This window comes from Salvelinus namaycush, chromosome 30 (assembly GCF_016432855.1).
Source record: "Salvelinus namaycush isolate Seneca chromosome 30, SaNama_1.0, whole genome shotgun sequence".
Classification (NCBI taxonomy): Eukaryota; Metazoa; Chordata; class Actinopteri; order Salmoniformes; family Salmonidae; genus Salvelinus; species Salvelinus namaycush.
This window is the reverse complement of record NC_052336.1, coordinates 20,139,979-20,162,664: the sequence shown is the minus strand read 5'-3', so window position 1 is coordinate 20,162,664 and position 22,686 is coordinate 20,139,979. Positions and strand designations below refer to the sequence as shown.

At 42.6% G+C, this 22,686-nt stretch overlaps 1 protein-coding gene across 2 annotated transcripts; it reads left to right on the top strand.

Moving 5' to 3' along the window:
* The first annotated feature begins 3,460 nt into the window (after positions 1–3,460).
* On the top strand, positions 3,461–19,770 carry LOC120024854 (ubiquitin-conjugating enzyme E2 Q2-like). Of its 2 annotated transcripts, none has more exons than XM_038969178.1 (13): positions 3,461–4,030; positions 5,078–5,182; positions 7,523–7,645; positions 8,554–8,610; positions 8,791–8,931; positions 9,719–9,803; positions 9,925–9,985; positions 10,075–10,165; positions 10,255–10,313; positions 10,588–10,636; positions 10,736–10,831; positions 11,865–11,931; positions 16,405–19,770. In XM_038969178.1, the coding sequence occupies exons 1-13, from the start codon at positions 3,872–3,874 to the stop codon at positions 16,434–16,436; spliced, it is 1,125 nt and encodes a 374-aa protein (XP_038825106.1). In that variant the 5' UTR covers positions 3,461–3,871; the 3' UTR covers positions 16,437–19,770. The 2 variants fall into 2 exon arrangements, with proteins under 2 accessions (XP_038825106.1, XP_038825105.1); XM_038969177.1 differs by having other exon boundaries at positions 8,791–8,946.
* Positions 19,771–22,686: the final 2,916 nt, after the last annotated feature.

The window sequence follows — 22,686 nt, the reverse complement described above, 5'->3', positions numbered from 1 at the left end:
TCCCTCTCCAAATTAATCAAGAGCAATTCAATCTGCCCAGTGATTCAGGGAGTGTGATTTTGGACACGATATGGCTAAGCTGTAACATATTTACGATAGGGTTGATGGTTCTCTATGGATGGAAGCAACTTTGTAAATACATTACACACAAAGTCACTAATGGACATACAGTGGCAGCGGTTCAAACACTTAAGAGACACACCCTCGTCCACTTATCCTCGCCTTATGCCCTTGTGGGAATCCCCGTCGCCATCTTGGAGGGCGGTCCAAATGATTAGCCAAGCAAGGGAAGTTTGCAACGTAAGCCCTTGTTTTTAGTCGACTTTGCAAGTGTACAATTATGTTCACTCCGGGGCCTGAAACTCCCCATAATTCAATTTGTGACAATTGTTCATCCGCTAAGAAAAGTCCGCCAAAACTTTAAAACAATATCAACGGAGAAGTCAACATACAGGTTAAGTTAAAACGAATGTATAGTTTAATTGTGCTACTAATGCACATGACGGCACAAACACGTCCCGTAAAAGTAATGATGTTTTTGTTTGGTTATCTTTTGGAAATTGTAGAAATAAAACATTTTCCTTCTTCAGAAAATCCAGCTAGGCAGGCTAACGTTAGTTAGCTAATTAATTCGCTAGCTATCATACAGTAGGCGTATATTAATAATTATATAGTTAATATTATGCAATCATAATTGACTGTAGTGCATATAAAGCACCCACAAGCTAGCAGTGGCTGAAAACACAATCATCGCGGGATGAACGAGTGATGAATTTCCGGGCAAGGGCGGTCCATTTAAAAACTTGCCCTGCAAGTGTATACTCGTCAGACGTCATGATACGTCATCAGAAGTGTCCACTTAATTTGAGGGATGAGGGGCTAGGGTGTCTTTTAAGTGTTTGGACCACTAACAGTATGTCAGCACAAGCCAGTATGTCAGCACACTCGCACACAACCGAAGCCTATGATTCTCAATGACCATGGGTGACAAGTGATGCAGCACCAGTTCAGAGCACACATGGGAGGTGCTACAGTGACAGATGTATTTAATAATGCTTGCATGCATTGAAGCCACTATTTATGTGAATGATGCAACTGCAGTGTTGCCATAACCCCAATCACACAGTCATCCCTCACCGGCAGACACGAGGTTGTAGCTATTTCTAAAAATGCAATCTCCCTAAATCCCAATCTGCATCTGAGGATAAAGATGGATCATGGTGTCAATGAGCACTGACTCCAGACAGAAGAGGAGCCACACCAGGCTGGGGATAGTGGCATGTGGAGAACAACAATTCAGACAGCCTCTTCTCAGGGTCACCTCCATCCACTCCTGCCCCTCTGGAGAGAAAAAGAGGACTTGTCATCGTCCCCTTAAGCTGCTAATGACTAAAGCAGTGTGGAATGTCTTAGTTTTGTAGGCTTCCTGTGCATGTGATTTGGCAGGTATTTGTCAGAGAGCCTGCTCCTTCTCTAGTGATGGCCATTTGCCTTTCCTATTACAGCATCTTGAAAAATACAATTGGTAAATTTGAGGTTTATGGAATATAATGTTGGTGTCTACTACCATCTGGTGGCCAATATACTCTAGTTTGGTAGTGGCAAAATGAATGCTGACGTACACTGAGTGTACAAAACATTAAGAACACTTGAATCCAGCTATGATTCCTTATTGATTTCACTTATTAAATCCACTTCAATCATTGTAGATGAAGGGGAGGAGACAGGTTAAAGAAGGATTTTTAAGCCTTGAGACAATTGAGACATGGATTGCGTATGTGTGCCATTCAGAGCGTGAATGGGCAAGACAAAAGATTTAAGTGTCTTTGAACGGGGTATGGTAATGGTTGCCAGGAGCAACTCAATATTAGGAAGGTGTTCCTAATGTTTTGTACACTCAATGTAATTTGCTGCTGAAAAGTGAACCGCCCATCTAGCCTATATAATTTCAACAACTTTCAATGATTTTCTGAATTTAAATTAAAATTTTATTAAATGAAATAAACCAAAAACAGAGTTGGGTTATGTGGAAATCACCTTGGTCTAAATGTAACAGATCTCAGAGGTTTAGTCTGCTCATGACTGTTGCTTGTGTCCTGCACTGCAGTGCTCATGTACTCACAATTTCTGCCTGGGTAGTTGTTTGGGGTTTGAAGAAGGGCCACAGGGAAGTTTCTTTCTCTTGAGCTGCAGGGCAGGCCTTGTGACGGTGTGATTGGAGCTGACAGCACTGCATTCTCCTCGTTCAGTCAGCTGCACTCACTCATCTCTCGGTAACAGGCTTACTCCTCAGGGATTGCCTTGATTGTTTACTTTTAACGGTTGGCATGCTCAATGAATCCCATTCTGGTTGTCCAGTTGAATTTGAGGCCTTTTTCATCTTCCTCTCCTCTGACTGGACCCCCCTCTGTTCAGCCTCATCTCCCCACACAGCTGCCATTCTTAGATGAACTGAGAGGGGCTCGCTGCATCGTGATAGTTCCAAAGATTCCATCCATTAGAAGAAAAATAAATGTAGTAATTTAGCAGACACTCTTATCCAGAGCAACTTACAGCATCAATTAGGGTTAAGTGCCTTGCTCAAGGGCACATTGAATGATTTTTCACCTAGTTGGCTTGGGGAATCCAACCAGCGACCTTTCAGTTACTGGCCAAATGCTCATTAACCGCTAGGCTACCTGCCGCCCCATCCAAATCTTCAGTAGACAATTCACATATCATATAGCTTGTGAACTTGCGCCTGTCACAAGCACATTTACTATTATATTGACTGTAAGACATAATTAGCTGATGATCAGACTACCACCCAATAATTAAGTCCTGGTTCATCATTCTTTCACTGTCCATTTAAGTGAGGAGTTGGTGTCATGAGGAGTTGGTGTGACTAAATGGAGAATTACAATGCAGAGAGTGCTGTGTAATGATCATCATCACATCATGATGCTTTGTTAAGTTGAGAAGCTACTGTTTGAGTTCAGTTTTTTTGTTAAAAAACATTTAACTAAAAAAAGAGTAGTACACTGACATCTTCTGGTGCAAGGGCATAGCTACAATAATGTAGGACAGACAGCTGGGGTGTGTTCTCAACAAGTCAGTCTTCAACTAAAATGATGGCTAAAGGTGAATTAAAGACCCCCTAAAAAGTCAGACAGCTCTCTCATCAGCAAGCCAATCCAATTAGATTAGTTTTCCATGGGTTTGCCTTGTCATCAATTAAATTATAAATATGGTTTTATTGGCCTAAACTTCCACCTGGAAAAGGACTACCTTTGGCCAGCTACACGTTTACAATTTTAGTAACAATATGCTCCAGGTAAGGACGGTTTACTTCACTCAGTCACCACACAGAAAGACTGCTGTGACAAAATGTTTCAAAGTTGTCTAAGTGATTTATATATTTCTATATGTTGGTGTTCTAACCTCCGCCCCTCAACTGAGCACGCACTGGATGCTGGGATTCTGCAGGCTCGGGAAAACGCCATCTTTAAACCCCAGAAGAAATCACAATTGAGCGCCGGGGATCAACGACACACACAGTGCCTGCCTTGGTTTTTACATTTTGCGGGCATCGTCATGATCAGTTTGTTGACCGGCGAAACAAATACGCAACTAATTGAAAGAACTGTAAATACTCAACCAAGTCACATTGTATGGTCTTAAAATTGTACTATCAGAAGGCTAACATCAACAACAATACTAGCTAAACGGAAAGACAACGGACGAATAATCAAGGCGTTGTTATTCAGCTAGCTAACCTGTGTTGAAGGCGCTTTGACATTACGTTGTTTTAAAAGGCTTGATTTGGGACTCGACTGCAGTTTTAGTCCCGACTTCACCCATCCCCAGCGGCCCAGCCGGAGATGCGTGGAAGATGTCGGTTTCGGGGCTGAAGGCCGAACTGAAGTTTCTGGAGTCCATTTTTGATCCAAACCACGAACGCTTCCGAATTATTGACTGGAAGCCGGATGAGTTAAACTGTCAGTTTAATGTGACTGGAGAAAAACTGTTGATTATACATTGCAACATTACGGTAAGTAGGGAAACGAGGCGACATGTCTATTTGACGTTAGTTGGCTAGCCAAGTAACCGCGGTAACTAGTTACAGTAGGTTAGCTTAGAACACGCAGTTATTTTGCCTGGCGGTGCGGGACAGGCGAACGGACAGATAGTTAAAGAAACACTCAGCAAATTGTGGCCAGTCGAACGTTAGTCAGCTATCATTTAGCTTCTTTAGCCATGCAATGTCTGTGACTTTTGTTTCTACTTCTAGTAGGAGTCTAAATATTTGCATGTTAGCAAGCTAGCTAACGGTAGCTGACTTTTGTTTCTATTATAGTGACTTAGTATGAGTAAAAATACTTGCATAATACTATTGTAGGTTACGTAGCCAACGTCGCTAGCCAAAATACTGAGATACAAGCAAGTCTGATTTTAGCCAAATTGTTATTCTAAAAACTGGCATGACATTATGGTAGGGCCTAGACTAGGCACGCTTTCTGCGTCACTGATGAACATTTTTAATGTTAGCTAGCTACACTTCCGCATTTTCTGACGTTAGTTGATTGTCAAACAAGCTAGCTAACGTAGTGGTTGTTATATTTGCATGCTTCATGGTCATGATCAACACAGTAAGTACTAAGTTAGCTATACCAATGACGTCAGTAAATAATTGCTAGGTATCATGATTCAAAAGCATCACTTGTCAAATAAACAGCTTCTGGTCTTGTCAACAGACCGTGATCTGCTAGCTGTATGCTATTGGTTTGTATTTTCCAATTTGCTACATTCGTTTGACCAGCATACTGATTGAATTCAGTGCTCTTAACGTTATTTGGCTAGTTAACATTCTACAAGGAATGTGAAATGGCCACCATCACACAACACATTAATTTAGTTTCAGGTAATGTAAAGTAGTAATCAGATATTTATTTTTTCTGTTTAAAATGACTTGAGATTTCCCAGATTTATGATTGACACGTCAATGTTATTGATCCAAATAATTATCATATTTCTCAGCCATATAATGCTGATTTATTTGTTTGCTTCTCTCATCCTCATTGAAACCCATGTCTTACAGGAGTCGTACCCCATCACACCTCCAATCTGGTTTGTGGACTCTGATGACCCGAGCCTGACACAAGTGTTGGAACGCCTGGAGGATGTCAGAAAGGGCAGCACCCTGGTAAGATCCATTTCAATTCCAGCCTTTGATCTAGTATGTGGATGCTTAGGAAGGAGATTTCCCAGTGTTCAAATAATGATAAATATATTTGAAGTATTTGTTTACAATTTTGTTGTTTACCAGATGCTCATATCCAAACTAAAACAACCATATTATACGACATGAATATTAATCAAATCAACTTCAACTAAGTGTTATGCGGAGCAATTAAAAACAGGTTGTTTTTCAAACTATCACATCTCTTCAAATGACTAATTAACCATACCTGTTTTGGTGTTGTTGGGTAAAGCATTTCTGATAGCCTAGCTGTCACTCAACTCCCCTATTTCATACTGCTGTTCCAACCGGTATTGGAGGTTAAAGGGAGATGAATGTCAGACCAATTCAGGGCTGTTCTCTGCCTGTTTCCTCTTGTCTTAGTTCTAGCTGTTAGACAGCGGAGGTTTTTGAAGTCACCCTCATGTCACTCAAACATCATAGGACAGCCCTCTGTCATGTTTGGTGAGAGTGCCTCTGATGGAGAATCAGAGGGATGGGTCTTTTTGACAGGCACACTGCCACAGTGACAGTTTCAGCAGGCCAAAAGGCCTTGTCATGTGAATATTTGAGAGCAAATAATTTGTTACCTGCACTGAATACAACACCTGTTGACCTTACTGTGAAATGCTTACTTAGAAGCCCTTAACCAACAGTGCAGTTCAAGAAAGAGTTAAGAAAATATTTACCAGTCTGGGCGCAAGCCCCCAGGCTCCCCCAGCACAGAGCAAGCCCTCACCCTCCCCCCCTATCTTTTGCTGCTGCTGAAAGAAATCCAAGGGGAAACACTGAGCTCTCTGTAGGCTATATCTTGCTTATGTAGCTACATTCTTTGACTTAGCCTACTTACTAACACTGCATGCTCTGTTTGTAGCCCACCAGATCTGCATTTTATTGTACTCTTATTAAAGTTATCTGTGGTGATTAGATTTTCTCTGTTGCACCATGCATTATACAACATTTTCACCATGTATGGACCAGGCCTACATTCAGTAGAATACGCTTCTTCTATAGCAATACTGAGAAGCTTGCAGAGGTACACATTTCTGCACTGTTACTGTTGCTAAGGTGTCTGACATTCCCTGACACAATCTTACCTTTCATGTTGTCTCTGAGGGTGTGCCGTGGTGGAGGTACAATGCAGTGAAAAAGTATTTGCCCCCTTTCTAATGTTCTGTTTTTGCATATTTTCTTACACTGAATGTTATCAGATCTTCAACCAAAACCTAAAATAAGATCAAGGGAAGTTGAGTGTACAAATAAAAAAACATGTTATAATTATTTAATAAAGTTATTCCACATCCAATGGAACATTTCATTTTCCCCTTACCAAAAGTACCTGGTTGTTCCACCTGCAATGACTGCAACCAACAACTACAGGAAGCAGTTGATCAGTCTCTCACATCAAATTTTGACCCACTCTTTCATGTAGAACTGCTTTAACTCAGTGACCTTTGTGGGTTTAGGTCTGGACTTTGACTAGGCCATTCCAAAATGGACAATTTGTTGCTATTCAGCCATTCTGATGTAGACTTTATTTTTATGGTGAAAACCAGACACTGCATTCCACAGTAAGAACCTCATACCAATGGTCAAGTGTGGTGGTAGTGTGTTGGTTTGGGGATACTTTGCTGCATCAGGACCTGGATGACTTGTAATCATTGAAGGAACCATGAATTTTGCTCTGTATCAGCAAATTCTACAGGAGAATATCAGGCTGTCTGAGCTTAAGCTGAAGTGCTGCTGGTTCATGCAGCAAGACAATGATCAAAAAAACACAATCAAGTCTACATCAGAATGGCTGAAAAGCACTACGTTTTGGAACGGCCTAGTCAAAGTCCAAATCTGAACCCGATTTTGAGATGTTATGGCATGTCCTGAAACGAGCAGTTCATGCTCGAAAACCCACATGTCGCTAAGTTAAATCAGTTTTGCATGGAGGAGTGGGTGAAAATTCCTCCACAGCGATGTGAGAGACTGATCAACAACGACTACAGGAAGCGTTTGGTTGCAGCTAAAGGTGGCACAACCAGTTAAGCATAAGGGGGAAATGACTCTTTCACGCAGAGGCATTGGGTGTTGCATAACTTTGTTTGTTAAATAAATGAAATTAGTTTCTTATTTGTTTGCTCAGGTTCCCTTTATCTAATATTAGGTTTTGGTTGAAGATCTGATAGCATTTGTTGTAAAAAATATCCTTTTTCACAGCAGTGTATCTGAGACATGTCTGTGCTGTGTTATCTAGTGCTGCCTGTCCTCCCTACCTCTAACTGGCCCTGCTGGTACTGTCCCTCGGTCCCCCAGCTCCTGCAGCAGCTAAAGCGGCTCATCTGTGACCTCTGTCGGCTGTACAACCTGCCCCAGCACCCAGATGTAGAGATGCTGGACCAGCCCCTCCCTGCCGGCCCTGTAGGACAAGACCGAAAGGTAAGGACGGCTAATGACCGCTCAAAATATGTTTTCTGGTTTTCAAGTACTACTAGGCCTATATATTTTCCATTGGATGGCATTGAAGTAGGGGTCTCCTGAGTGGCGCAGCGGTCTAAGGCTCAGTGCAAGAGGCGTCACTATAGTACCTGGTTCGAATCCAGGCTGTATCACATCCGGCCGTGATTGGGAGTCCCATAGGGCGGCGCACAATTGGCCCAGAGTCGTCCGGATTTGACCGGAGCAGGCCGTCATTGTAATTAAGAATTTGAATCTGACTTTCCTATTTAAATAAAAATATTTTAAAATAAAAAATAAGCATCTAGAGGCTTTTTCATCTCCTTTCACACACCTAAAGTGAGTCCTGTGCCTAATCCCTTTGTTTAGTTTTACCAAGGAGATTGAAGACACTTAGCTAATGAAAGGGTTTAAAAACCTGCATGAAGACCCTAATACTGTTCTGAAACCGTCCATCAGCACAGACATTCATGATTAGTGCAAAGTCCAGTAGATGGAATCAATAGACTCTTCCTGTGCTCGGGGTCAGTGGGAGGTGCTAGCATATTTTACCTCAACCAATGAAGACACAACCTTAGCCTCATATAGTCTACTTGAGGAATTAGAATGACTGAAGCAGAGGATGAATGTTAAGCAGTAGCAGCCTGTACAGCTGTGCTTTAAACAAAAACATTGATTCTTGGGCTGAAAGAAAGGACGGGGGGCACTGTTGTGCTATGCAAGACGAGGAATGTTGTTTCTGTCTACCCAGAAACTCGCTTACTGGTTTTGCACATTTCAGAACATTCCTACAAATATCTCTTGAGTTTTTTGTTACCAGACTACAGACGTGGCATGTTAGGAATGAGATTGAACTATGAACTCATCTTTCTCTGTTGTTTTTTCTTTAGCATGGGGTCACAGACGAGGTCACGTCCGAAGAGGAGGAAGAAGAGGAAATGGGAGAGGTCCTTTTCAAATAAATGTTATTCCATATAGCACTGCACATTACCATGCTGATATGAGCTGAGCTATGCTGGATGTCAAGCTCGACTAGATAGTCAATACCAATCACACATATTTGCAAGTGTTAACTTGAAGGAAAACATGTCTTCTAGTGCTCTTGTCGTTGTGTGTGGTGCCAGCAGGACATTGAAGACCTGGACCACTATGAGATGAAAGAGGAGGAGCCAGTGGATGGGAAAAAGTCTGAGGATGACGGCATCGAGAAGGAGAACCTGGCCATCCTGGAGAAGATCCGCAAGAACCAGAGGCAGGACCACTTGAACGTAAGTGCTCATTCGGTAAGGTGACATTTTATACGCTTTTGGGGGATGCATGGGGAATGTCTGTCGTCAGTCTAGAACAGTTTACTGGACCCAGCACTGTTACACTGGGATGTCTAGAGTGACCCTTTATGATATAGCCAATATGCATGCATCTAACCAGTTTCAGGTGGTTCTGAATGCATGTTTTTTCCATTTGTTTTTTGATCAGTGTTTTACTGATGGAATTTCTTACCAATGCAGTACACCCAGATTATGCTGTTTAGGACTCCAATTTGTAACAATGACATAATCAACATGGATTGCGTAGGCTGAATTACAGTAATTAGTCATTCTGATAGTAATCATATTATCTAACATTTACACATAGCTTTCTTAATTGTTGCTTTGGAATACAGCCGTTTCCCCTAAGGTGTGAGCAGCTCTGAGAGACTTATACATTAGATACTCTGCTCTCATCCTCCACAGTCCCTACTGCATTCAATGGCTCAGCTCTTCAAATCTATCATTATCACAGATGAGAGCATTGCTATGGAACCTGTGATCTTCTCCCCATATATTGTAGCGAACTGTATACTGCCAGTTAGTTCTGAAGCATTTTGTCTCTATGCTGATCAATAACTGTTCATTTATAGGAGTTTGTAGACGTTTTATCTAAATGCAGAGCTATTAGCATATTTGAACTGAGCCTGTAAACATTTGATTTAATTGTCGCGGAGTCTATGTGCATTATTATCATTGAATGTGCTGCATGTTTGGGTATCGGTGTATTACCCTGTGTGTGTTGCAGGGTGCAGTGTCTGGTTCAGTGCAGGCCTCAGACCGCCTCATGAAGGAGCTCCGGGAGATATACCGGTCCCAGAGTTACAAGATGGGTACGTACTTCACTGCAGCAGCACTAGAAAGCTCTTCGGATATGGTGCAAAAAATAATACAAACATGACAGTTTGATTCAGGATGTCACTTACCTATGCTTACTTATGCATTCTCTTCCAGGTATCTATTCAGTGGAGCTGGTCAATGACAGCCTGTATGAATGGCACATCAAGCTGAGGACGTAAGTAACTCTTTACCATAGGAGTTGACAGTACTGTATAATTCTAGCATGTGACTGACGTATTATGATGCGCTCTATTTGCTCAACAGTGTAGATCCAGATAGTCCCCTGCACAGTGACCTGCAGGTTTTAAAGGAAAAGGAGGGAATGGATTACATTCTGCTCAACTTCTCATATAAAGTAAGTACCAATGCTGATACTAGAAAGCAGAGACAGTTTGGTAGTTTTGGGTGTTCTCATTTTAATGCTATTTTGTGCTCTACCTGCAGGATAATTTCCCCTTTGATCCACCGTTTGTACGGGTGGCTTCTCCTGTGCTGTCTGGAGGGTGAGTTCAGTTCACTGCGTATGAGTGGAATGGTTTTGTTTTTCTGCAGCGTTTCCGCTGTGACTGAGTTGCTCCCCTCACTTAACCGTGAAGGAAGGGCAGGATCTTGTGGTCTAGACTAATTGTCAACAGCCAATGAAAAGCTGAATGTCAGAAGTGACAGTTTATCTAAAAGGAGATCGTCTGTGCTTGTGGATAAGAGATGTATTGTGGTCTTTTGATCACTTAATGTCTACATATTCTAATGTTTTCCTTTCACCTGCTGTCTTCTAAGTTATGTTCTTGGAGGGGGTGCCCTGTGCATGGAGCTTCTCACAAAACAGGTATGTTTTTATGCCTCAATGTCAGTTAACTTGTTCACTGTTATTTCACAGTGGAGGTAAATGCTAGTGCATTGACGATGTATCGCCACTTGATTTCAGGGCTGGAGCAGTGCCTATTCCATAGAGTCCGTAATCATGCAGATCAACGCCACTTTAGTCAAGGGAAAAGCCAGAGTGCAGTTTGGAGCCAATAAGGTAAGCATTGTTTAAGGGGCCAGAGAGCTTTGAAATGTGTTAACATGATGCATACTACAGGGTGTATTGACACTGTGTTCTGACATGGATAAAGGGGTGAGCTCCCTGGTGTTTGTGGCCAGCTGGTCCAAGCTGCTCTATGGAAATGACGTATCAGCACTTCATTTAAAAAGGACATTGTTATTTAGCGTCGCTGGGACAGTGCGATGCTGCTGATCTCTTAATGCTGACGCTTCACACGAGTCCACTTCATACTGTCATTTCTCTCCCTCTTCTATCAGCACAGTCACACTAATCTGGCTCTGGGATCCCAGCAGACTTTGGATCAAACCAAATGACAGGGATATTTATAGACAAGCTGTAGTTTCAAGGAATCTTGGGCCCTCTTGCTTGATAATCTCTGAGTTCTTTAAAAGTTAGGATCTAACTATGTACACCAAAGAAAGTCTTGATACTTAGCTATATTGTCAAATCCTGTCTAATGAAAGTGTTTATCATATTTGTCCTGAGGTTACGTAAGTTGGGTAGGTGAAATGGTTAATAGAATGCCAGAAATGTACCTATTAATCAAAAACATAAGAATATCAATGTTTCTGTCACTGGGTTGATAGGACTCTGGCCTTAAGAGCCAGTTCCTCTGATGCTGAATTTTAATAAACCCGCATCGGACAAAATAGACCCAGCTTCCGGCACCTCAGATTTTCCCCACAGTTCGACACGCTATTTATTACCTTGCAATTAATGGTTAACTGCGGTGGGCGCAAACGCAGCATGATGTCAGTACAAGCGGCAAAATTCTTTGGGGGAAGCTGATAGAAAGGTCTCCACCGTGCGGTCAGACTTCACCAAACTAATTAACTTGTACGTGATGGTGCTTAGTCCAGTGTCTCCCCTATATATATATATATATATATATATATATATATATATATATATATATATATATATATATATATATATTAATTAATTAACCTTTACACTTCTTGGGGCATTCATAAGCACAAGTTCAATATATGCGCTGTTTTTGTTTCAGAACCAATACAATCTTGCCAGAGCACAGCAGTCATACAAATCCCTGGTCCAGATCCATGAAAAGAACGGTGAGTGTTACCATCTCCACTTACACATCTTGTATCATATTTGACCTTGAGATTACATCCCACCATACATCAGTCAGTGGTTGTGAAATTATGTGCAGTTGAAGTCGGAAGTTTACATACACCACTCCACAAATTTCTTGTTAACAAACTATAGTTTTGGCAAGTCGGTTAGGACATCTACTTTGTGCATGACACAAGTCATTTTTCCAGCAATTGTTTACAGACAGATTATTTCACTTATATCACAATTCCAGTGGGTCAGAAGTTTACATACACTAAGTTGACTGTGCCTGTAAACAGCTTTGAAAATTCCAGAAGCTTATGTAATGGCTTTAGAAGCTTCTGATAGGCTAATTGACATAATTGGAGTCAATTGGAGGTGTACCTGTGGATGTATTTCAAGGCCTACCTTCAAACTCAGTGCCTCTTTGCTTGACATCATGGGAAAATCAAAAGAAATCACCCAAGACCTCAGAAAAAACATTGTAGACCTCCACAAGTCTGGTTTATCCTTGGGAGCAATTTCCAAACGCCTGAAGGTACCACTTTCATCTGTACAAACAATAGTACGCAAGTGTAAACACCATGGGACCACACAGCCGTCATACTGCTCAGAAAGGAGACGCGTTCTGTCTCCTAGAGATGACTGTACTTTGGTGCGAAAAGTGCAAATCAATCCCAGAACAACAGCAATGGACCTTGTGAAGATGATGGAGGAAACGGGTACAAAAGTATCTATATCCACAGTAAAATGAGACCTATTTCGACATAACCTGAAATGCCGCTCAGAAAGGAAGAAGCCGCTGCTACAAAACCGCCATAAAAAAGCCAGACTACGGTTTGCAACTGCAAACAAAGATCATATTTTATGGAGAAATGTCCTCTGGTCTGATGAAACAAAAAAAAACTGTTTGGCCATAGTGAGCATCGTTATGTTTGGAGGAAAAAGGGTGAGGCTTGCAAGCTGAAGAAAACCATCCCAACCGTGAAGCACGGGGGTGGCAGCATCATGTTGTCTGTGTGCTTTGCTGCAGGAGGGACTGGTGCCCTTAACAAAATAGATGGCATCATGAGGTAGGAAAATTATGTGGATATATTGAAGCAACATCTCAAGACATCAGTCAGGAAGTTAAAGCTTGGTCGCAAATGGGTCTTCCAAATGGACAATGACCCCAAGCATACTTCCAAAGTTATGGCTTAAGGACAAAGTCAAGGTATTGGAGTGGCCATCACAAAGCCCTGACCTCACCCAATTTATTGTGGGAAGCTTGTGGAAGGCTACCCAAAACATTTGATCCTAGTTAAATAATTTAAAAGCAATGCTACCGAATACTAATTGAGTATGTAAACTTCTGACCCACTGGGAATGTGATGAAAGAAATGAAAGCTGAAATAAATCATTTTCTACTATTATTCTGACATTTTACATTCTTAAAATAAAGTGGTGATCCTAACTGACCTAAAACGGAATTTTTACTAAGATTAAATGTCAGGAATTGTGAAACTGAGTTTAAATGTACTTGGCCAAGGTGTATGTAAACTTCCGACTTCAACTGTATGTGTATATACACTGCTCAAAAAAATAAAGGGAACACTAAAATAACACATCCTAGATCTGAATGAATGAAATATTCTTATTAAATACCTTTTTCTTTACATAGTTGAATGTGCTGACAACAAAATCGCACATTATCAATGGAAATCAAATTTATCAACCCATGGAGGTCTGGATTTGGAGTCACACTCAAAATTAAAGTGGAAAATCACACTACAGGCTGATCCAACTTTGATGTAGTGTCCTTAAAACAAGTCAAAATGAGGCTCAGTAGTGTGTGTGGCCTCCACGTGCCTGTATGACCTCCCTACAACGCCTGGGCATGCTCCTGATGAGGTGGCGGATGGTCTCCTGAGGGATCTCCTTCCAGACCTGGACTAAAGCATCCGCCAACTCTTGGACAGTCTGTGGTGCAACGTGGCGTTGGTGGATGGAGCGGGACATGATGTCCCAGATGTGCTCAATTGGATTCAGGTCTGGGGAACGGGCGGGCCAGTCCATAGCATCAATGCCTTCCTCTTGCAGGAACTGCTGACACACTCCAGCCACATGAGGGCTAGCATTGTCTTGCATTAGGAGGAACCCAGGGCCAACCGCACCAGCATATGGTCTCACAAGGGGTCTGAGGATCTCATCTCGGTACCTAATGGCAGTCAGGCTACCTCTGGCGAGCACATGGAGGGCTGTGCGGCCCCCCAAAGAAATGCCACCCCACACCATGACTGACCCACCGCCAAACCGGTCATGCTGGAGGATGTTGCAGGCAGCAGAACGTTCTCCACGGCGTCTCCAGACTGTCACGTGCTAAGTGTGAACCTGCTTTCATCTGTGAAGAGCACAGGGCGCCAGTGGCGAATTTGACAATCTTGGTGTTCTCTGGCAAATGCCAAACGTCCTGCACGGTGTTGGGCTGTAAGCACAACCCCCACCTGTGGACGCCGGGCCCTCATACCACCCTCATGGAGTCTGTTTCTGACCGTTTGAGCAGACACATGCACATTTGTGGCCTGCTGGAGGTCATTTTGCAGGGCTCTGGCAGTGCTCCTCCTTGCACAAAGGCGGAGGTAGCGGTCCTGCTGCTGGGTTGTTGCCCTCCTACGGCCTCCTCCACGTCTCCTGATGTACTGGCCTGTCTCCTGGTAGCGCCTCCATGCTCTGGACACTACGCTGACAGACACAGCAAACCTTCTTGCCACAGCTCGCATTGATGTGCCATCCTGGATGAGCTGCACTACCTGAGCCACTTGTGTGGGTTGTAGACTCCGTCTCTTGCTACCACTAGAGTGAAAGCACCGCCAGCATTCAGAAGTGACCAAAACATCAGCCAGGAAGCATAGGTATTGAGAAGTGGTCTGTGGTCACCACCTGCAGAGCCACTCCTTTATTGGGGGTGTCTTGCTAATTGCCTATAATTTCCACCTGTTGTCTATTCCATTTGCATAACAGCATGTGAAATTTATTGTCAATCAGTGTTGTTTCCTAAGTGGACAGTGATTTCACAGAAGTGTGATTGACTTGGAGTTACATTGTGTTGTTTAAGTGTTCCCTTTATTTTTTTGAGCAGTGTGTATATATATATATATATATCACACACCAAAGTATGTTGACACCCCTTCAAATTAGTTGATTCGGCTAGTTCAGCCACACCCGTTGCTGACAGGTGTGTAAAATCAAGCACACAGCCATGCAATCACAATAGACAAACATTGTTAATGGAGAGATTTGTGACTTTCAACATTGCACCGTTACAGGATGCCAGTTTGTGAAATTTCTCCCCTGTTATAGCTGCCATAGTCAACTGTATGTGCTGTTATTTTGAAGTGGAAACATCTAGCAGCAACAACGGCTCAGCTGCCAAGTGGTATGCTACACAAGCTCACAGAACGGGACCACCGAGTGCTGAAGCGCGTAACGTCTTTCCTCGGTTGCAACACACTATCGAGTTCCAAACTGTCTTTGGAAGCAACGTTGGCATAAGAACTGTTCGTCGGGAGCTTCATGAAATGGATTACCATAGCCGAGCACCCACACACAATCCTAAGGTCACCATGTGCAGTGCCAAGCGTCGACTGGCATGGTGTAAAGCTCACCACAATTGGACTCTGGAGCAGTGGAAATGCGTTCTCTGGAGTGATAAATCACACTTCACCATCTGGCAGTCCAACGGACGAATCTGGGTTTGGCGGATGCCAGAAGAACTCTTGCCTGCAGGAATGCATAGTGCCAACTTAAGTTTGGTGGAGGAATAATGGTCTGTCTGTTTTTCATGTTTTGGGCTAGGCCCCTTTAGTTGCAGTGAAGGGAAATCTTAACGATATAGCATACAATGACATTCTAGACAATTCTGTGCTTTCAAATTTGTGTCAACAGTTTGGGTAAAGCCCTTTACTGTTTCAGCATGACAATGCCCCTGTGTATAAAGTGAGGTCCATACAGAAATGGTTGGTCGAGATTGGTGTGAAAGAACTTGACTGGCCTTCACCGAGCACTGACCTCAACCCCATCGAACACCTTTGGGATGAATTGGAACGCCGACTGCGAGCCAGGCCTAATCGGCCAACATCAGTGCCCGATCTCACTAATGCTTTTGTGGCTGAATGGAAGCAAGTCCCCACAGTAATGTTCCAACATCTAGTGGAAAGCCTTCCCAGAAGAGTGAAGGCTGTTATCGTAGCAAAGAGGGGACCAACTTCATATTAATGCTCAATATTTTGGAATGATACGTTCAACGAGCAGGTGTCCACATACTTTTGGTAGTGTATTACAAGCGCCAAGAGGGTTTCATATGGCAGCTATAGTGATTGTTCTTAGGTCAAGATAAAATACAGCTAACTCTTTGCTCATTCCTACTGTCTAGGATGAACTGACTGTTTTGTCCAGTATAACTGAGTGCACTGTCTCTTGTCTGATCCTTATAGGCTGGTACACTCCCCCTAAGGAGGATGGGTAAGAGGACTGTTGCCATGCCTCCACTGGGACCACATGTCTTAGGGTCAACCCCTTTCCCTCCCCATACTTTTCTTTTCCCTCTAACTGGAGTTGTTTTCATTGGGAGTTTGTTCCCCAGCCAGTTCCACCCATTCTGTTATCATGAGAACCAACCAATGGTTAAAACCCCCTCACTGACCAACCACCTCACTGACCTTATCCACTTCTCAATAGGGGATCCACCCTCTCGCTATTTATCTTTCTCTCATTTGTGCAATCGCTTCCTTTGTTACAATCTCACCCCTGATCCCTTGAGCATTGAATGAACTCCATATCTTGTGCAACTCCCTTAAATCCTACTCTGGGCAAGCAAAGAAGAGCCTGTGATTTCTGGTCAAGGTTGAGGCATGGCTTTTGCTAGTGACTGAAGCTGTCTGTTACGTGACTGGGGCTGAGATTCTCCGGCCACAGACTGGAACAGAGAATGACCGGTGACATTGGAGGCTGGGATGGACAATAAAACACTGGTAGTGGGAATGAGCACCACCTCACTCCCCATTGATGGCCTCTCATGTCTGCTTGTGTATCTGTATATTGCTAAGATTCCTCCTTCTGGAATAACATGTCCTCCTGAGGCTTATTTCCTTAAAAATGCCTGGTCTACAAAAGCCAAAGGCCCTGAATGGAGAGGAGAGCTATAGACCCCTTACCAAAGTGGGACTGAGACAGCTTAATGGAGGATATCCTGTTGAGCACAAGAGGTGTAGGCCGCCTCCTCCACCACCCAGCCCTCTCAGGCTGCTTTCGGAAATATGACCAGGCTTAGCAAAGGCAGGTTGGATTTAATCACTATAATGTAGTTGAATTTAACTCCACATGTAAAACTTGTAAAGTTGTATTTCTGAGAATTGATTTCATTGTTTTTAACGTAACCTTGTGTGGGTCTTGGGGTTCGAGCGGGCCGAGACTGCGTTAGTATACCCGTGGCTATAGCAGGGGCATCAATCAAGGTGTATTTTCAGACGTAGGATAACAAACCATTTGCTTCATGGATACTCTTGCAGAAGTTAAAAGGAACACGTTTAAACCATGTTTTTATGTAAGCATAATGACTACTATTGTTTTTTGTTTTCCTGTATAAATTGAAATACTTGCATTTTTTTGTTAGTGGTTTGATATGTTCAAAAGTGACACCATTCCTTTTACGCAATGCGACAGTGGTGCTTTTTGGGCATTCCAGATATGCTGGCTAATTTCCCCGGTGACACAGACTTGATGCACCTTTCAGTGAGGCTATGCATACAATCGTTAGGAAGTTATATGTACACGCAATAATTTGAAAACGGCTCAGCGCAGTCCCCTGCTTCATTTGAATCCATGGTCTAACTAGCTTGTTCACACACTCAGATCGCCCATCCATGCATCTCATTGCTGCAGTGGACTTCACTTCATACCACATGCTCAATAATAAAATATTTGTTGATTTGAAAGAAATATTTTCAGGTCTGACTATAAGGTGTGTGTAGTAATGCCTTCAACAAAAGACTGAGCACCAGTGATTTCCATCCTTTGCCTCCCCTCTCTAGTACCTTATTTTGTATCTGATTATTCACTTATGACCTGACCACCTCATGATCTTGGATGTCAGTGATGTAAGGAACCTTTTCAGTGGGGTCATGAACCCCTAACTCATGACCATCCTCAGCACTGTCAAACCTGGAGCATGCCAAGTCTTAGCTATATGAATAATATGCAGAATATTGTGTGACGCATTTAATTTAATGTTATTACACACATTAATGGGTATTTTTTGTGTGTGGGTGTTATCCACTTTGTTAGAAATCTGTCACAAAAACCAGCATAGGAACCAACTTGTTCCTAGTAAATATTCCTATTTTTTTTTGTTCAATGCTGTTGGTCAGCCCAACACACTAACCTCATCCAGAACTATGTCACCCTTGTGAAAAATACTAATAATGGGAGCTTAATTATACATTAGATGCCCATTATTAGTATTTTTTGTAATGTAAGCCACCCCACCTGTATAACACAATGCATCACGTTCTCTCAAAATGGTGGCACTGAAGACTCATTTAGAGGTTTATTACTATTCACCCGACTATGGTGACTGACTTCATTACCAAATATGTCTACTACCCATGGATAACCGTTGATCGTTGTCATAGCCGTTAGGTATTGGTACCAAGTGTGCCACAGCTTTCCCACATGGCTGACCCATCGTGAACATGCCCTGTCTAGAAACTCCCTCCCTGTGTTCTCTGAAGAAGCGAACTCAGGAATACATGGCTACTGCACACTTGACTTAGCAAGGGATTGCTTCACAAATGTCACGATGCAATTATTTATTTTTTTGTTACTATTGTTTACTTCCAAATTGTTTTCCCCTCCTATAATTACAGTAACCATTGGCCTGCGCACTCTCCATTTGGCTTGTCTGAATATCTTTAAAGTAGTGACTGGTGGAGTGATGTGGGAGGGGCATGTTTGCACTTTCTTGATATATGGCCTATATCTCTCATTCAATCCCTCATCAATTTTGTGACACTGAAAGGTGAACCAATGCTTTACCTCACCCATTTAAGCTCATTTAACCTCATTGTCTTGGGTCTTTGTTTTTCTAGTCTAGGACATCTTCATTGTGATCCTGTACCTCCTGGTTTTGTAGTCTTTTGCATGTAGATATCTCAAGTACTTTCCCTCTAGGGACTAAGGTGTGTGTGTGTGTACTGGACAGTTTTGGTTTATCAGGTTGGATCATCTATATTAGTTTTCACAGGTCGGTAGATGTGGTCTCTGTAAACCCCATCTCTGGGAACGGATTCCTTTTTTATCGATTCATGTAGGACTGACACTCACCAGATCAGGTTAGTTCTAAAGGATAACAATTGCAAAAAGGCTGTCTCCAACACTTATGGGCGTCCCACCCGTGTGTTAAAGTATGAGATCGGAAAGAAATGACCTACTATTCTGTCCAGAGCAGGACTCCAACTCTTACTGTTGAAGTCCCTGTGTCATCAGAGCAGACGTCAAATGGGCTGTTAACTCCGTGGAAGGCCCCATGTCTGTTCTAATGTCAGTTGTGCGGTGAATTACAGATCCAGACCAGTTGTCTAACAACCCAGTGCTTTGGGAGATTTTGGTTTTTAGACCTGAAACTAATTATTGGCTCCTTTTCTGGCTTCATTTTGTGATTGGCGATTGAGCGGGTTATAAAGTTATGCACTGTTCGCATGCTTTGGTTTTATTTCATTTTTTTCACTGCAAGGGTTATTTTGACCATGTACAGTAATTTGTAAACTTGCATCAAGTTTATGAATAAAGAATTTTATTAAATACTCCTGTGTACTATTTGAGATGTGATACAGAGCTGTATAAGTATTTTATATAGGACCCTCTGCTTAAGACTGAAAACATGAATGGTGATAAATATGCCCTTGTAGTGGACAGTTGTCATTTTGACCAGCAGATGGTGACAAGTGTCCTATACATAAAGATGCAGCTTTTGCCTTTGGCATGAGATTCAGATTTGGCTGTTCTCTAGTGCGAACCAAAAGGGCAGAGGGGAATGGCTTCCTGAGTGTTTTAAGTTCTAAAAGCAATGTTTTTGCTAATGGAAGAGCAATGCAATCACACTGGATCTGGAACACTGAGTTGGGCTTGAATGGCTAGTATGGTGATACCACTTCAATAGATGTTGGTTTGACTTCTTCAAAACATACCAGGAATATTTTGTGCAGAAAATCCATACAAATAGTTTTTTTTTCTCTCGGTGCAGCAGATTGCCACTAGATGGTGCTGGAACATTGTTACAAATGTATTGAAACAGTGCATTTGGAAAATAGAGGAACTCTCGAGCTCTGTTCGTGACCAACGGGTTCTTGGTCACCTCCCTGACCAAGGCCCTTCTCCGCCAAATGCTCAGTTTAGCCGGGCGGCCAGCTCTAGGAAGAGTCTCTGTGGTTCCAAACTTTTTTTCCATTTAAGAATGGAGGCCACTGTTCTTGGAACTTTAATGCTGCAGAAATGTTTTGGCTCTGTATTTTATCCATATGATACATTTGGAGCAATTGATATTTTGCCATGACTATCACAAGTCAAGTCTGGTCGCCTCATATTCCCTCATCAATACTTTGGAGCCACAGTGGTGGAGTGAGTTGGCAGGGTTTGAGCAATCCCAATCCTATTAAGTCTGATGTAAAAGCCAAATTAATCCCTGGGTTATTACAGGGAGCATTGCTGTAGTCATAGTAAAAACACAGTTCCTTTTCTCATCAGACAGTCAAACAACATGTCCTCCTTCAAATCCCTCTAAACTGGTCGCTGTTCTCATCCCTGCATGAACAGTTATGGTTATAAACCACTCAAACCAAGTACAGACATTGTGCATTTGGAAAGCCTTTTGAAGTCCACTGGCCAATCACAAGGTAGAGTGGACCCAGTCAAACAGAGGCACCGCTCACTTTAAACGTCTACCCTAAACGATCTCGGAGCACGCCAAAGACAATGAAACTACATTTTCCATTGTAAAACATTCATCGCTTTAATCATATTTCTGGATAATTTGTATGCAGGGCAAGCAGTTCTCTGACTGAAAGGATGAGGGAGGAAAGAGAGCGAGACCGGCGGGAAGTGGAGCTCCACGGTTCCCCTAGCAAGGCTAATTGCCTATTATTGAAATGTATTTTTATTTCAGTCATTTTTTTGTTGATCTGAAGTCTTGGCTGACTGACCTCTGGCTGCAGGGGAGCAAACCTCATTACCTGGCGCTGGCCATAATCTGTGGCTCCTCAGCCTGTCTCCTGACTGCCCGCCCGGCTCCAGGTCTGACATGCCAGTCTGGAGAGTGACAGCGAGGATGGCTTCGGGGGGGTGGAAGGAGAGTGTGTCACAGTGATTACCTCTACGGAGGCCATACTGAGACTGGGATCATGCTGGCTTTTCCTTCAACCCAAGGCCAGATCCTAGTACAAGCTGCAGTTTGCTTTGCACACAGAATCAGCTGAACTTGATTGATGGACAACGACTGTTAAGCTTCTGGCTATCAGAACTCGACATGCACCAGCAGCCTTCCATCAGCCAAATACACAAGCATCACCCAGAGTCAGGGACTACATCAAAGCCATAGTGAGGATTTAATCTGACATACTTTTACATGTTCTCTGATAACTCTAGTCTACTCGCTGTTCAGCATCCTAACTTTACAGATTGTGCTGTCAACATGTTCCTCTAAATAGAGTCTGGAAAGAGATGCCTTCACAGGTTCTTTGACTTCAGAAGCTGCCTGTGTTGAGCATTAATCATAACACATTCTTCTCCTAGTATCATGCCCATGCTAATATTTTATTTGTATTGAGCCTTTAACTAGGCAAGTCAGTTAAGAACATTAAGAACAAATTCTTATTTACAATGACGGTCTGGCAAAAGGCCTCCTGCGGGGATGGGGGCTGGGATTAAAAATAGAAATATAGGACAAAACACACAGCATGACAAGAGAGACACCACAACAATACATAAAGAGATACATAAGACAACACAGCATGGTAGCAACACAATCAAGTGTGATGTGTCTGGTTTGATGAACTATGAACCTGCTACAGAATATTGTGCACTAATTTGCAGTGGTCTTGTGGTATGCAAGAATGTCTCCCTGTTAGAGTAAATTGGGGAGAAAAGCAGACAAAGGCCAGTTGTAATAACCTCTGAGGTGAAGCAACAGGGTCAAGGAGCCAATCACGGTGGCCCTGAGTGACCTGCTGCTGCAGTGGAAGAGCTGAGCATCAACCAGACACAGACAGGTGTCACGATCATCCCCACAGATCATACTGCCCCAGTTAACTGGAAACATGTTCTAGTGCAAAAGCCTGAGGTATCTATAAAACAAATGTAACATTTCTTGACTTAACCATCTCTGTCACATAAAATGGGGATGGAGGAGAAAACGAGACAAGTGTTGAGTTTAAGATGGCCAATGGCAATGAACGTGGAATTTAATTGTACCCTGAATTGAAGTAAACTTTATCAGAGATTATTTGGTCATTTGTCTTTATTCTCTGAATACCAAAGTCCCTGCAAGGTGGACATCTATAATCATTCACAGCCTAGAGATGTATACTGTATATTAGTGTCTTGTAATACTGCTAGTTGATAGACAAAGATGATGCATTCCTATGTATATCTATGTGCAGAATGCATATTGTATTTCTAGGGACAAGCTCTTGAATCGTCGCATTGGATGGCATAAACTCATGTTT